The 13,172-nt window shown below is 32.7% G+C and overlaps 1 protein-coding gene across 10 annotated transcripts in view; it reads right to left on the minus strand.

The window, feature by feature from the left end:
- Window positions 1-13,172, minus strand: part of NBEA (neurobeachin) — a 646,246-nt gene that overhangs the window by 482,603 nt on the left and 150,471 nt on the right. The window contains exon 2 of one of the 10 annotated variants that reach the window (XM_043891766.1): window positions 1,678-1,783. The exons of the other annotated variants lie outside the window; for them this stretch is intronic. Within the exon in view, the coding sequence (XP_043747701.1) occupies window positions 1,678-1,694 (17 nt within the window). The 5' untranslated portion in view covers window positions 1,695-1,783. The remainder of the gene's footprint in view (window positions 1-1,677; window positions 1,784-13,172) is intronic. 10 annotated transcript variants of the gene reach the window in all.

The following is a 13,172-nucleotide window of genomic DNA, read 5'->3' on the forward strand; positions in this document are numbered from 1 at the left end:
TGAGAGCAAAGAAAATAAGATGATTTATGTCATACTGAAATTAAAAGTGACAACTGATTACACAACGTATACACAAATACATAAAAGCACAAAAAGATATGTGCCAGACAAAGATAGTGTACTCGGTATGTCTGTGGAATGAAGGAAGAAACAAAAGAAAAAGAAATGATTGCATTACATTAAGCTTTGTTAATGTATTACTTCACAAAATTACACAAACAATTTTCAAATCAGCAGCATCGATACATGGCAGCATTCCTAATCAAGAAAATATATACTCTTCATAGTACATCTTTGTTGTAGTTTATAACAATAAATAACTCCAAGCCAAACTTTATCAATAATTAAAATAATACCCACTTACACTGGTTTATAATATACCCCAAATTGTATATTTACATTCATATAAATGCCTAAATATATTTTAGATTCACAATTATTCATTTCAACATGAAATTAAGAAAATTTGGTAATGAGGAAAATTTGAAGGCTCAAAAGGAACTAAAGTTATTCTATTTTCTGACATTACTCTAGTTCTTCAGGTTTCTATAGGATTAAAACCACATTTCTCTGATAATGCGGCTACTTTTGTTCAAATCAGAAATATTCTCATAAAAGAGTCACTAGAAAATTAGCATCATTATTATCACTATAAAAATTGATAGTTTAATGGAAAGCCTGATAGTTTAAATGGAAAGCTAGATAGTATATATTAAATATTTTAAATAAAATACTTTGTTACAAGAAATTAAAATTCAATTACATTAACTGGCCCTCTATCTTTAAACCACATAAAAGAAAACAGTAAAGTAGTATTGCAAATCATTGATATTCTTGTACTTTGTCCTAAATTCAAAGATAGATATTTGTAAGAAGAACACAAATAGCAAGGAATCCCCTGGGATTTTATTTATTTATTTATTTAATGTTTCTGTTAAGAATACCTACAAGCAATCTAGTCCATTTTACATAAATTTTATCAATAATCAAAGCCACTTCACAAATAATTGCTTGAGCACTAGCACACATAATAGGTCTGCCTAAGTGTCTGGAAAAAAAAATAAAGAAAACTATTGCATAGAGATTATACAATTTCCTGACCTGTTTATGGAATTCTTACCTATACCTGAGTTAGTGATTTAGTGGGAAAGAACAACTAAGATTCCTAAACATCAGCACTGCCAAAAAGAAAGACTAGAAATGCCTCACCATGGTTCCTATGGTCCAAGAAATAAAATGCAAAGTAAGTATTTCTTACAATAAATCACCCTCCTACATGGAACTATACAAAATGACAAAGATGCCGTAGATGTTCTTACTCTTTTACGTCAGAAGGAACACCCTTTCTCAAACAACTAATGAATTAATTAAGACTTCTAAACACGGTGGAGTTCCCTTACAAAATCAGAAGTATTAATTTTACTATTCCAAAATATTAACCAAGACTAGCCATATAATGTTAATTTTACTTCAATTTTAACTATGACAACAATTGAAAAGTAAAATGCATTCACTAACAAAAGTATTTTTAATTTATACCTAAAACCCAAGCAATAGCAATACTACATCTTTTCAAAAATATCTTTAAAATAGGTATATTTGACATGGTGGACTTATTAGTAAATAGATGGCCATCTTCGAAGAGGTACATTTTCAAACATAATTTAACAAACTTACCAGTAACTAAAATGCATCGGATTGCTTCAGGGCTCACAATAAACTTGCAAAATTCTGTGTACTGCCATACAAAATTTCTCTCCATTCTTGCCTATTTCCAACTCCCCTAGATACAAAGGCAAATATAAAGGATACTTCAGCCCATTCCTATATCTCCTACATACCACTTCCTGTCTAGACACATCAGTTCATCTGTAGAGGATCTAAATATTTAGGATAAACCAAAAAGCAACTATGTGTGTCAGCCAAAACTAGTATACACAACACAACATTCTTTTGAAAAGTATAGCAATACCCAGGAACAGATTTTCACAGGAATATTTTATTTGATAGAGAAAAAGTAAACTGATTTTTACCTCAGAAAGTCAAATTGCTAAACTTTTCAACAGACAGTACTATAACATGTCCTGTAAGTAGTGATTCTACTTCAGGAATGGTTAAGGGTTTTTTAATACTGTCTTTTTTTTAAGGAAAATGACACTAATAACCTACAGGGTTATTTCTTCAAAATAATTACCATCTTTGGATTCTTAACGAATTTTAATTAAGGAATATTTATTTCAAATATACTAATAAAGGGCTAGACCTTAAGCAAAAATGAAGGAAATAATATAATAATACCTCTATGACTTAGCATATTAATAATCTCTTTAGAGTTTACTGGTCCACATTATTAAGAATAACCACAATAGTCTTGGCCCATACATAACTGATAAAAATTAATAACTATGTATAAACATGACTCATTTTTGTTACTAATGAAAAAATATGTACTACCTTTAGGAGTCATTAAAATTTATGTAAATACAGATCTTGATTTTATTTTAATATAACTTAATCCATTTCAATTTCTTCATTATTTTTTAAAAAATAACTAATGTAGATAATCCATGTAATGTGATCTCAGTTCTTATTATCTTCAAGGAATTTTACTATTTAAATATACGATATATCATAAAGATAGACCTAAAATATCTGAAATGATTAAGATTGAATATATAAGCTAAATTCAATTCAAAGACAGTTCTTCGGGTACAGGAAACTGGCTTCTCAATTTGCATTGTACTGAAACAATCAAATTACCTCAGCCAGATGGGCTTTTTAAATGCATTAAGAAGAATGGAATTAATAATGTAAAAATCTGAAGGTTTCCCCTGAAATTCTAAACCCTCTCCACTTACAAAAGGGTGTTTTTAATCTCTTAAGAAACCTAACAGGCAAAATAACTGTCAGAATAAATTCAGAAGTAGATTAAGTTCTAACAAAATTTAAGGTACCCGTAACAGAGGAAAATCTTTTGACTTTTTCATATGCTTTCATCTTTTGGGTAGCCCAATCCACTAGTGAGAAACACTGAAATCTTGCAAAAGACGAATAAATATATAAAATATCTAAAACATAGTTTCTATGCTATTTCTTTCACTACAGAACTCTTCCAAGATGAAAGCGATCCTAATAGGAATAAAACTGTAAAAGAAATCAACTCAGGTCCATACCCAAAATAATTTCACACTCAACATAATTAATTTCCAGTGATTCATACAAAAAACATCCCACAAGTTAGAGGAGTTAAATCCATTCACGGTTCAAAATTAGAAAGGTCTAAACCAAAAGTTTCTAACTCCAGGTACTTTTGGCAGTCACTTTTGGACCAAATGTTTCTGAAGATGCTACCTAACTGGCTACTTAGGCAATAAACCCTGGTACACAAATTGTCACATTCATCAATTCAGACATCAAATGGAGATACATGCCGAAATAAGTAAAATACATTTATCTTCAGTCAAATACGGAAAACAGTGAAATGTGGTACAGCAAAATGTGAGGACAGATGAAATACACTGGGGAGCACATGAAATCATTAGGCCCTAAGCCATGGAATCTCTCCTCAGTAACTTCTACCTTTTCTTTCAGCTTATAACTGAATTGCTATCACTGTCTTGGCTGTCAAGGAACATTATTTAAAGGTCCTACTAAATATTAGTCAGGCTATTACACGTTTTTACCTTTGATGCTCTGGTAACAGATTTTATGTTTCATCAGCCTATTTTGTTTCTGACAAGATATATTAGAGCAAAAAACTGTAACTGAAATCTTTCAAAGTTTGTCTTATGAAGAAAATGAAATTTTAAAATTTGTACATGTAAAGGAATAAATTCCAAACCTCTTATGGCAGGCATCATTATGTGTAAGTTTATAGCATTTACCAGAATTTACATAGTATGACAACCAAATAGCCTTTTGATCACCTGTTCAGAGTTCTCTATAAACAACCAACAGGTATTTATTAAAAGGTTCCAATGTAAAAAAAAGATAATGCTTAAAGCCTATTTGTAATTTAATTTCAGCCAAAGGATGTTCACAATACTCTAAATGTCCTAGAATCTTTACAAAAGCTTTCTGGACATGTTACAAGTGGCAACACCACTGTATGTGTAACCCATGAATACATGCGAAATTTAGAAATTTAATGATGTAACTCCCTAATGCCTAAGAACTTCAAAGCTTCAAAGGAAAAATAGAGATAAATTATAATGACAAGTAGGTGATCTTAACTATATATTCATATGCTAACACCTTTCAAGAGTAAAACATGCAAAGCAGGGAGGCCAAATAGCCAGGTTCTTCTCCTGATGCTGGATCTACTTTCAGCCAAGCCCCAGCCTATTTCACAAAGGTAAGATTAAAAGCATACCTTGTAAGTGCTGAAACCGCCATAAAATAAAATAAATATTAAAACAGCTAGCTACACAGAAAGGTGAAATAATTATTTGATAGTTAAGACTTCACATACGTTTAGGAATTTTCTATCCTTTTCATAATTTATTTCATTTTAAAATGATCTTAGTAAAATCAACTCCTTTACTTCTTTTCTGTGTGTTTGTGTGTGTATATAACATGCTATTGCAATTCCACCACAATCAAGATAAAAACAAGTTCAATCACACACAAAAAAACTCATTTATCCTATCCCCTTAGACCTTTACAGTCACATTCTCCCAACAGCCAAAACAACCTTGGATAGCTACTTATCTCTGATAGTGATATAGTTTTGGCTTTTCAAGAAATGTTATATAGATAGAATCATATAGTATGTAATCTTAATATGTATTTCTTGACCGAAATATATTGTCTGAGAATAATCCAAATAGTTGCATATATCAGAAGTCTCTCTTTTTTTTTAACTTTTAATTGATGAAGAGTATTCCCTGGAATAAACAGACTGTCTAAAGGGCACATCCGAATTGTACCTGTGCATGTTAAGTCGCTTAAACTGTGTCTGACTCTTTCTGATCATATGGACCATACCCTGGCAGGCTTCTCTGTCCATGATATTCTCCAGGCAAGAATAACAGAACGGGTTGCCAGGCCCTCCTCCAGGGGAACTTCCTGACACAACCCAGGGATCTTTTATGTCCCCTGTCTTTTAAGTCCCCTGAATTTGCAGGCGGGTTCTTTACCACTAATGCCACCTGGGAAGCCCAGATTGTACCAAGATTATGGCAATTATGAACAGGACTACTATAAACATTCACATAAAGGTTTTTGTGTGAACACTTTTCACTCATTTTCTCACAAATACAAATCCAGGAGTTAAAAGCTGTTATGTAAGTACATGTTTAACTTTATAACAAACTGCCTGTTGTCAGAATGGCTGTACCATTTGCCAATCCCACCAGTAATATGTTTTAGTTGCTCTTCATCCTTGCTAGCACTTGGCTTCATGTATATTTCATTTTTTTTTAGCCCTTCTAAAAATGTTCATCTACATCTCAGAGCATTTTAAATATATCTGATAAGAATGTTAAACATTTTTTCATGTGTTATTTTGACATCCTTATACCTTCTTTCATGAAATATCTGCTCAATATCTGCCCATTTTTAAAAACTGGATTTTATGCTTTCTTATTAAGTGTTCAAGAGTTATAAAGATAGTCTTGATAGTCTTGATATACGTCCTTTGTCAAGTAAGTGACTTTCTATCATGTTCCTCCAATCTGTAAAATGTCTTCTCATTGTTTCTCTTATATTGTAGAATATTTTAACTTAGATGAAGCCAGTGTCAAAATTGCCAATCTTTTTCTTGTATACATCACACTTTTGGGTCATGTCTAAAATGACTTTGTCTAGCCTAGATCACAAAGATTTTCTCCTATGTTTTCTCAAAGAGTCCTATAGTTTTATGTTTTACATTTACAGTTGATATTTGAGTTAGTTTTTATTAAGGTGTGAGGTTGTAGTCAAGATTCATTTTTAGCATACAACTATCCTTCCTCCTTTAGGGAGATTTTGCACCTTTGATAAAAACCAACCAAACAAAAGTAAGAGTACCTATTTTAGTTTTAGACAGAAAAGACTTCAGGGGCAGGAAAGTATCAGAGATTATGAACAGCATTACCCAATGATAACAGAGTCAATTTTCTAAGAAGACAACACCTAAAGTGTATATACCTAACAACAGTGTCTAAAACTATGTGAAACAAAAACTGATATAATAAGGAGAAATAGATGAAATCGTTATCATAGTTGGAGATTTCAACATCCCTATCTCAGAAAAGGACAACTTGTGGTTAGAAAATCGGTTATGACTTAGTTGAACACAAGAATAAACAAACAGCTGGAGATAACTGACAACTATATCCTACTTCATTCAACCACAGCAGAATAAACATTTCTCTCAAGCTCACACAGAACATTCACTAAGACAGACTGCATTCGGGGAAACGAAACACATCTAATAAATTTAAAATGATGGAAATTACACAGTCTACTCTCAGATCACAATGAAATTAACTAGAAACCAGAAAGACCTTAAACAGAAAGACAAATGTAAAATCCCATAATGTGAACATTAAACAACACACTTCTAAATAAAACATGAGTCAAGAAACCTTGAGAGATATTAAAAATATTTTGAATGAAGAAATGAAAATGAAAATACGACCTATCAAAATTTGTGGAATAAAATGAAAGCAATGATTCCTGGGAAATGTATAGCATTGAATGCTGTGATACTGTGATTTTAATAAGAAATATCTATTTGTTCCTGACCCCCATTTCTGACACAGAGCTCTGACACAAAGCTCCCTTTAAATTTCTTAACGGAGGGGAGCAACAAAGGTGTCTTTTGTCATGTTACTGAAGTGACCTTTAGAATTTACTTAAGGATGAAAGCTAGTTGCCAACACAACCAACCATATAATCAGAGGTTTGGAACTTTCAGTCCAGTCCCTCCCTCCTCCTACCTATTTACCTCCAGGGAGGGCAGAAGAGCTGGAGACTGAGTTCAATCATCAACAGTCAATGATTTAATCAGTGATGCCTATATAATGAAGCCACCACTTAAAAAAAAAAAGAACAAGGCTGGGAGAGATGCCAGGTATGTGAATAAAAGAAGGTGCTAAAAGTCTGGAACATCTGGAGAGGGAATGAATGCTCTGTGTCCTTTCCACACAGCTTGCCCTGTGCATCTCTTCCATTTGGATGTCCATCTGTATCCTTTATCATCTTTTTATAATACACTAGTGCTACTGCTACTGCTAAGTCACTTCAGTCGTGTCCAACTCTGTGCGACCCCATCCCTGGGATTCTCCAGGCAAGAACACTGGAGTGGGTTGCCATTTCCTTCTCCAATGCATAGAAGTGAAAAGTGAAAGTGAAGTTGCTCAGTCGCGTCCGACTCTTCGCGACCTCATGGACTGCAGCCCACCAGGCTCCTCCATCCATGGGATTTTCCAGGCAAGAGGACTGGAGTGGGGTGCCATTGCCTTCTCCATCCAGTAAATAAAATGTTTTCCTAAGCTCTGTGAACCACTCTAACAAAGTAACAGAATTCAAGGATGGGATGGTTGAACTTCCAGTTTATGGCCAGTCAGTGAGAAGTACTAGTAACGACTTGGACTTGCAATTGGCATCTGAAGTCCAAGGAGGAGGCCATCAGAACCTACAATCTATAGTCAGCTGGTGACTTGCAACTGGCAACTAAAGTGAAGAAAGTAAGTCCTGTGAGACTGAGCCCTTAACCTGTGGGATCTGATGCTATGCCAGATTTGAGTGTCAGAACTGAGTTAAATTATACAATACTCAGCTGGTGTCACAGAGAATTTCTTGGTGGTATGGAAGGAAAACAACACTTTTGCATGTTGAAACAGGGGTGTTCAGACCTCTGGAATGAGGTAATTTTTTTTTTAATATATTAAAAAAAAGACCTAAAATCAACAATATAAATTTCTAATTTAATAAGCTACAAAAAAAGAGAGTAAATTCAATTCAAAGTAAGCAGTAAAAATAAATAATAAGAATCAGAATATAAATCAAAGAAATTGAAAATAGGAAATCAATTAAAGCAAAAGCTGATTCTTTAAAAAGATCAATAAAATTGATAAGCCTCTGGCCAAACTAGCAGAAAAAAAAAAGAAATACTAGTATTAGAAATAAAAGAAGAAACATAGCCACACATCTCATGAAAATCAAAATAACAATAAAAGAAAGTGTGAGCAGTTTTATGCTGACAGATTTGAAAACCTAAACAAAATTCAGATACATCTGCCAAAAGTCACACAAGAAGAAATAAACATTTTGAACATACCTTCATCTATTAAAAAAAAAACTGAATCAACAATTAATAAGCAGAAATCACCAATCCCAGATAGGTTCATTGGTGAATTCTACCTAACACTAAGGAAGAAATTATACCAGTTCTCTACAGCTTTTTCAGAGCATGGAAGCAGAGGAACTATTTTCTTAACTCATTATATGAAAAACTAGAATGAGTTAGGAAAAACTATTAAATGAAAAACCATCACTCAAACCAAAACTAGACAGTCATAATAAGTACATTATAGACCAATATCTCCCATGAACAGATATGTGAAAATTCTCAACAAAACCTGACCAAATTGAATTTAAACAAGATGAAAGAATTATACACCATAAGCAAATGAGATTTATTCAAAGTATGCAAGACTGGCTCAAGATTAAAAAATCATTTTATGTCATCCAACACTCATTACAAAGCGTCCCTGGTGGCTCAGTGGTAAAGAACATGGTTCCAATGCAGGAAACTCAAGTTTGATACCTGGGTCGGGAAGATCCTCTGGAGAAGAAAATGGCAACTCACTCCAGTATCTTTGCAAGGGAAATCCCATGACAGAGGAGCCTGGTGTGCTATAGTCTACAGGGTCACAAAAGAGTCAGACACAACTTAGCGACTAAACACCACCACCAACAATCACCCATTACAGCACTATGCCAAAAAAAATTCTCAAGTTCATATCTATGGATGTAGGAAAAGCACTGGACCCAATCCAACAGCCATTCATGATAAAAACTCTCAGGGAACTAGGAATAAAGGGAAACTTTCTCAACTTGATAAAGACTATAAAAAACCTACAGGTAATGCATTTAATGATGAAAAATTCAATTTTCCCACTAAGATCAAAAAGAAAGTAAGGATGTCCCCTCTCACCATCCCTTATCAACACTACACTGGAAGTCTTTGCTAATATGATAAGACAAGAAAAGGAAACAAAACATTTACAAATTGGGAAAGAAAACACAAAACTGTTTTTGTTCACAAACAGTATGATTATCTATTTTAAAAATCTAAAATAACTAATAAAAAAAAAACAACTCCAGGAACTAATAATCTATTAGTTCATTCATTGCTGGTGGGAATGAAATGGTACAGACATTTTGGAAGAGTTTGGAGGTTTTTTATGGGACTAAACATACTTCTACCAGGTAATCCAGCAATTACGATCCTTTGTATCTACCCAAAGGTGTTGAAAACGTATGTATACACTAAAACATGCACACGGATATTTACAGAAGCTTTATTTTTAATTGCAAAAACTCAGAAGCAACAAAGATGGCCTTCAGCAGATGAATGGAAAAATAAACTGTGATACATTTAGACGAATATATATTCAGTGCTAAAAATAAATGAGCTATCAAACCATGAAAAGATATGGAGGCACTTTAATTGCATATTACTAAGTGAAACAGGATAATCTGAAACAGTTGCACACTACATGATTTCAATTATATGACATTCTGGAAAAGGCAAAATTATGAAGACCATAAAAAGATCAGTAGCTGCCTGGGGACATTTGAAAGGGTAAAACAAAAAATACATTTAGGGAAGTGAACATACTTTTTATGATATTATAATGATGTCTATATGGCATTATACTTTTTTCAAACCTATAAAATATATGACACCAAGAATGAGGTCTTAAATACAGAGTTTAAGTGATTATGATCTATCAAAATATATTCATCCTTTTTAAAAAAGATATTAAGATTTTGGTGACTGACACCGATTATAGGGGAGGGTATGTATTTGTGAAGAAAGGGAGTTAATGAAGAATCATCTCTGCTACTTCCTTTCAATTTTATTATAAACCTGAATTTCTCTAAAAAATAACAAAAATAAAAATCAACTTAAAAATAAAAAGAATTTCAAAAGTAAGAGAAAATGAAGAACAGGTTATGAGCTTTTATTTGAAGGAGGTTCAGTCTGAGATAACTTCCTCATGGTTTGGGGTATATGAGCCTAAATATAAGGATGCTAGAGAAAAACCTCTGGGTGTTTTCCATCCAGGTAATAAGACCATGAATCCAGAAACAGAATAAAATAAAAGTCAATAAAGTTACAATACTAAATTAATTAGAATGTCCTGATGACACCTTATTAATTATTTTATTAAAGATTCCACTCATTGCACCTAAAGGTCATCATATCCGCAGGAGGGAACAGGAAGACAGCAGAAACACTTGGGAGATTTACACACAGTTTCCACCAGAAATATTCTGTGCTTCTGAGTATGAACTGTGAATATTCAGGCATATGGTAATTTTTCTCAGAAAAGCTAGTGATACTTATGTTAGTTTTAGACAGTATGAATATCATAATATCAAAATGAATGAAACAATTTACCTTATTTCAGAAGCAATGTAAAGACATATAAAAACTGAAATAAATAAATGCTATTATTCCATGCATAAAATAACATCTTCAGTTAGAAAATATTAAAACATTGAAGGACAGAGAATGTGGATACGCAAACTAGAAGAAAATCAAGGCAACAAATGCATAAAGATGTGACTGGTTACCAAAATTCCTGAAATTAATAATTTGTACTTCATTCCTTTGCCAAAACAATGCCTTTCTTTGTTTGTTTTTGGTCAAAGATAAAGCAGAAGCCTTCCTTTATGGCAGGAAAAATTCACAAAGCAAAATTATGTGTTGTAAATTAAAACAGCACAATGTAAGATAGCACTAAAAACAAGTTTCAGTAAATGTAAAGGAAACTTTTTATGAAGGAATTATTGTCGAAAAGTGACCATTTATGGAAAACACTTTAAAATGGACTATACAAAAAAAGCTTATTTGAAAAGTGAATGTAATCAGACATCATAAGTCTGAAATAAACAAAATGTCCTTTTTTGTTGATAGCTGACAAGCCCATTAAACTGTTAGATGTACTACAAACTGTATTACCAGATATCTTCTGTAAAGGATCCACTGAGCAAAAAAACTTTGCTGACAAAGAAGAAAAGGCTATTTGAACATCACACTATAATTTTCCTATGTTTCAGGCAGAATACTGTATTTTAATTTTTATTTACAGATTAATTTCTACAATGAATTCAATGTAAATTCCATTTCATTTTACTTAAATCTCACTAAACAAATTATTTGGTTTTCCTCCTTTAATAGTAATAGGGGTGTGTGTGTTGTTGTTGCTATTGTTTCGTCACTAAGTCATGTCCAACTCTTTTGCAACCTCGTGGACTGTAGCCCACCAAGCTCCTATGTTCATGGGACTTCCCAGGCAAGAATCCTGGAGTGGGTTCCATTTCCTTCTCTAGAGGATCTTCCCGACCCAGGTTTGAACTTCAGTCTCCTGCACTGCCAGGTACGTTCTTTACTACTGTGCCATATGGGAAGCCCCAGTAGTGGTATACATACATCAAAGATATTTTCTGAGTCTGTTTTGCTTCAAAGAACACTTTCATTACCAGTTTTATAAACTTAAAAAAAAAAAGCCAAAATTGCAAATATGCATATAAAGAAGTGAAAGATATATAAATTCCTAAAAAACATACAGAAGATAATTCTACAGATACAGAGTTTTAAATGTTTAAATACTTCTGGAAACCAAAATGATGATAATTATATTCTACATATACAAACAACAACCTCCATAAAGGACAGAACCATTACAAAGAAGAACTGATTTCACTTCTTTAGCCTACAGAAAGCACGCACAATTCATTTTTTATGTCAGTTCCAGTGAAACATATGGAGAAATATTTGATATTATGTGTATAATAGGCACTTTTCCCTGAACTAAAAACCAGAAAACATGGACAAAGAATTTTTATGTCATTTTGAAGTGAAAGTGGAAATTTAGGTTGTTAAGACACTGAAATGCTAAAACTTTCCGGTAATTTTGTTAGTTTATATATGACAATGATGTTAATCAGGACTTCAAAATGAAAACTCAATTATTAAAGGGGCTATAAAATTTAAGAATATTACTGGAATATCTTTGGCTAGCAAGATAGTTTTTAGGGAAAAAAATCGATTTACACCCACTAAACAAACGAGTCATAAATACAAGAGTATTCTTAATTATAAGATCATTGACACAAATGCTTTATGGGATTTGCTAAATTTTTTATAGCTTATATTCGATCAAACAGTCTATTAAACAACCTGTATTATAACTAGAAAGAGAAAGAACACTTTTCTGATAAAAATATTTATTATAAGAATTACAAGAATTCATTTACATGATCACTTGTGGTTGGTTTTTAGTTTATAAAATTTGTCAGTTAAAAATAGCATTAAAATACATTTTAGTAACACAAAATTGCATCACATAAAATAGACTACCTACTATTCTCTGAGGAAATAAAACTCAATAATGCTTACTATATACCAGAGGCTCCTTGTGATAGATATTTTATATATTCTGTCTTACCTTAATTCATATTACTATCAGATAAAGGCCACATTACTAAAATCACTCCACACCTTGCAAAGGTGATTCTTAAGAGTTAATCATGGCAGTTCAGAGTGAGAGTTCCAGAATCAGGCTTTCAGAATTGTAATTCTGGTCCTAATCTGCCACTTAATTTCTGTGACCTTTAACAGGTATGAAATTCTTCTCTCCCTTATCAGCAGAGAGGATTAAATGAGATAATATAAACATCTAATGGCACACAGTAAGCACTCATAAATGTTTTGTGTTAGTACTACACACCCTCAGATAGCCCCAGCACTAAGAAGAGAGAGTTCAAAACAGAATACAAGTTTGAGCCTTATTCTGCCCTAACAACAAAAGATGCACAACACTGTCTCTAAAAAGAACTACTCAGTGTATTTTTAATCCTTTGATATACAAAATCCTACTTATATCTTGTGCCAGTAAACAGGTAGTTTTTCAGAACACATTATTGCTAAGTCAAACAAATGGGGAAGA

The sequence above is a fragment of the Cervus elaphus genome, chromosome 30 (genome assembly GCF_910594005.1).
Source record: "Cervus elaphus chromosome 30, mCerEla1.1, whole genome shotgun sequence".
Taxonomy (NCBI): Eukaryota; Metazoa; Chordata; class Mammalia; order Artiodactyla; family Cervidae; genus Cervus; species Cervus elaphus.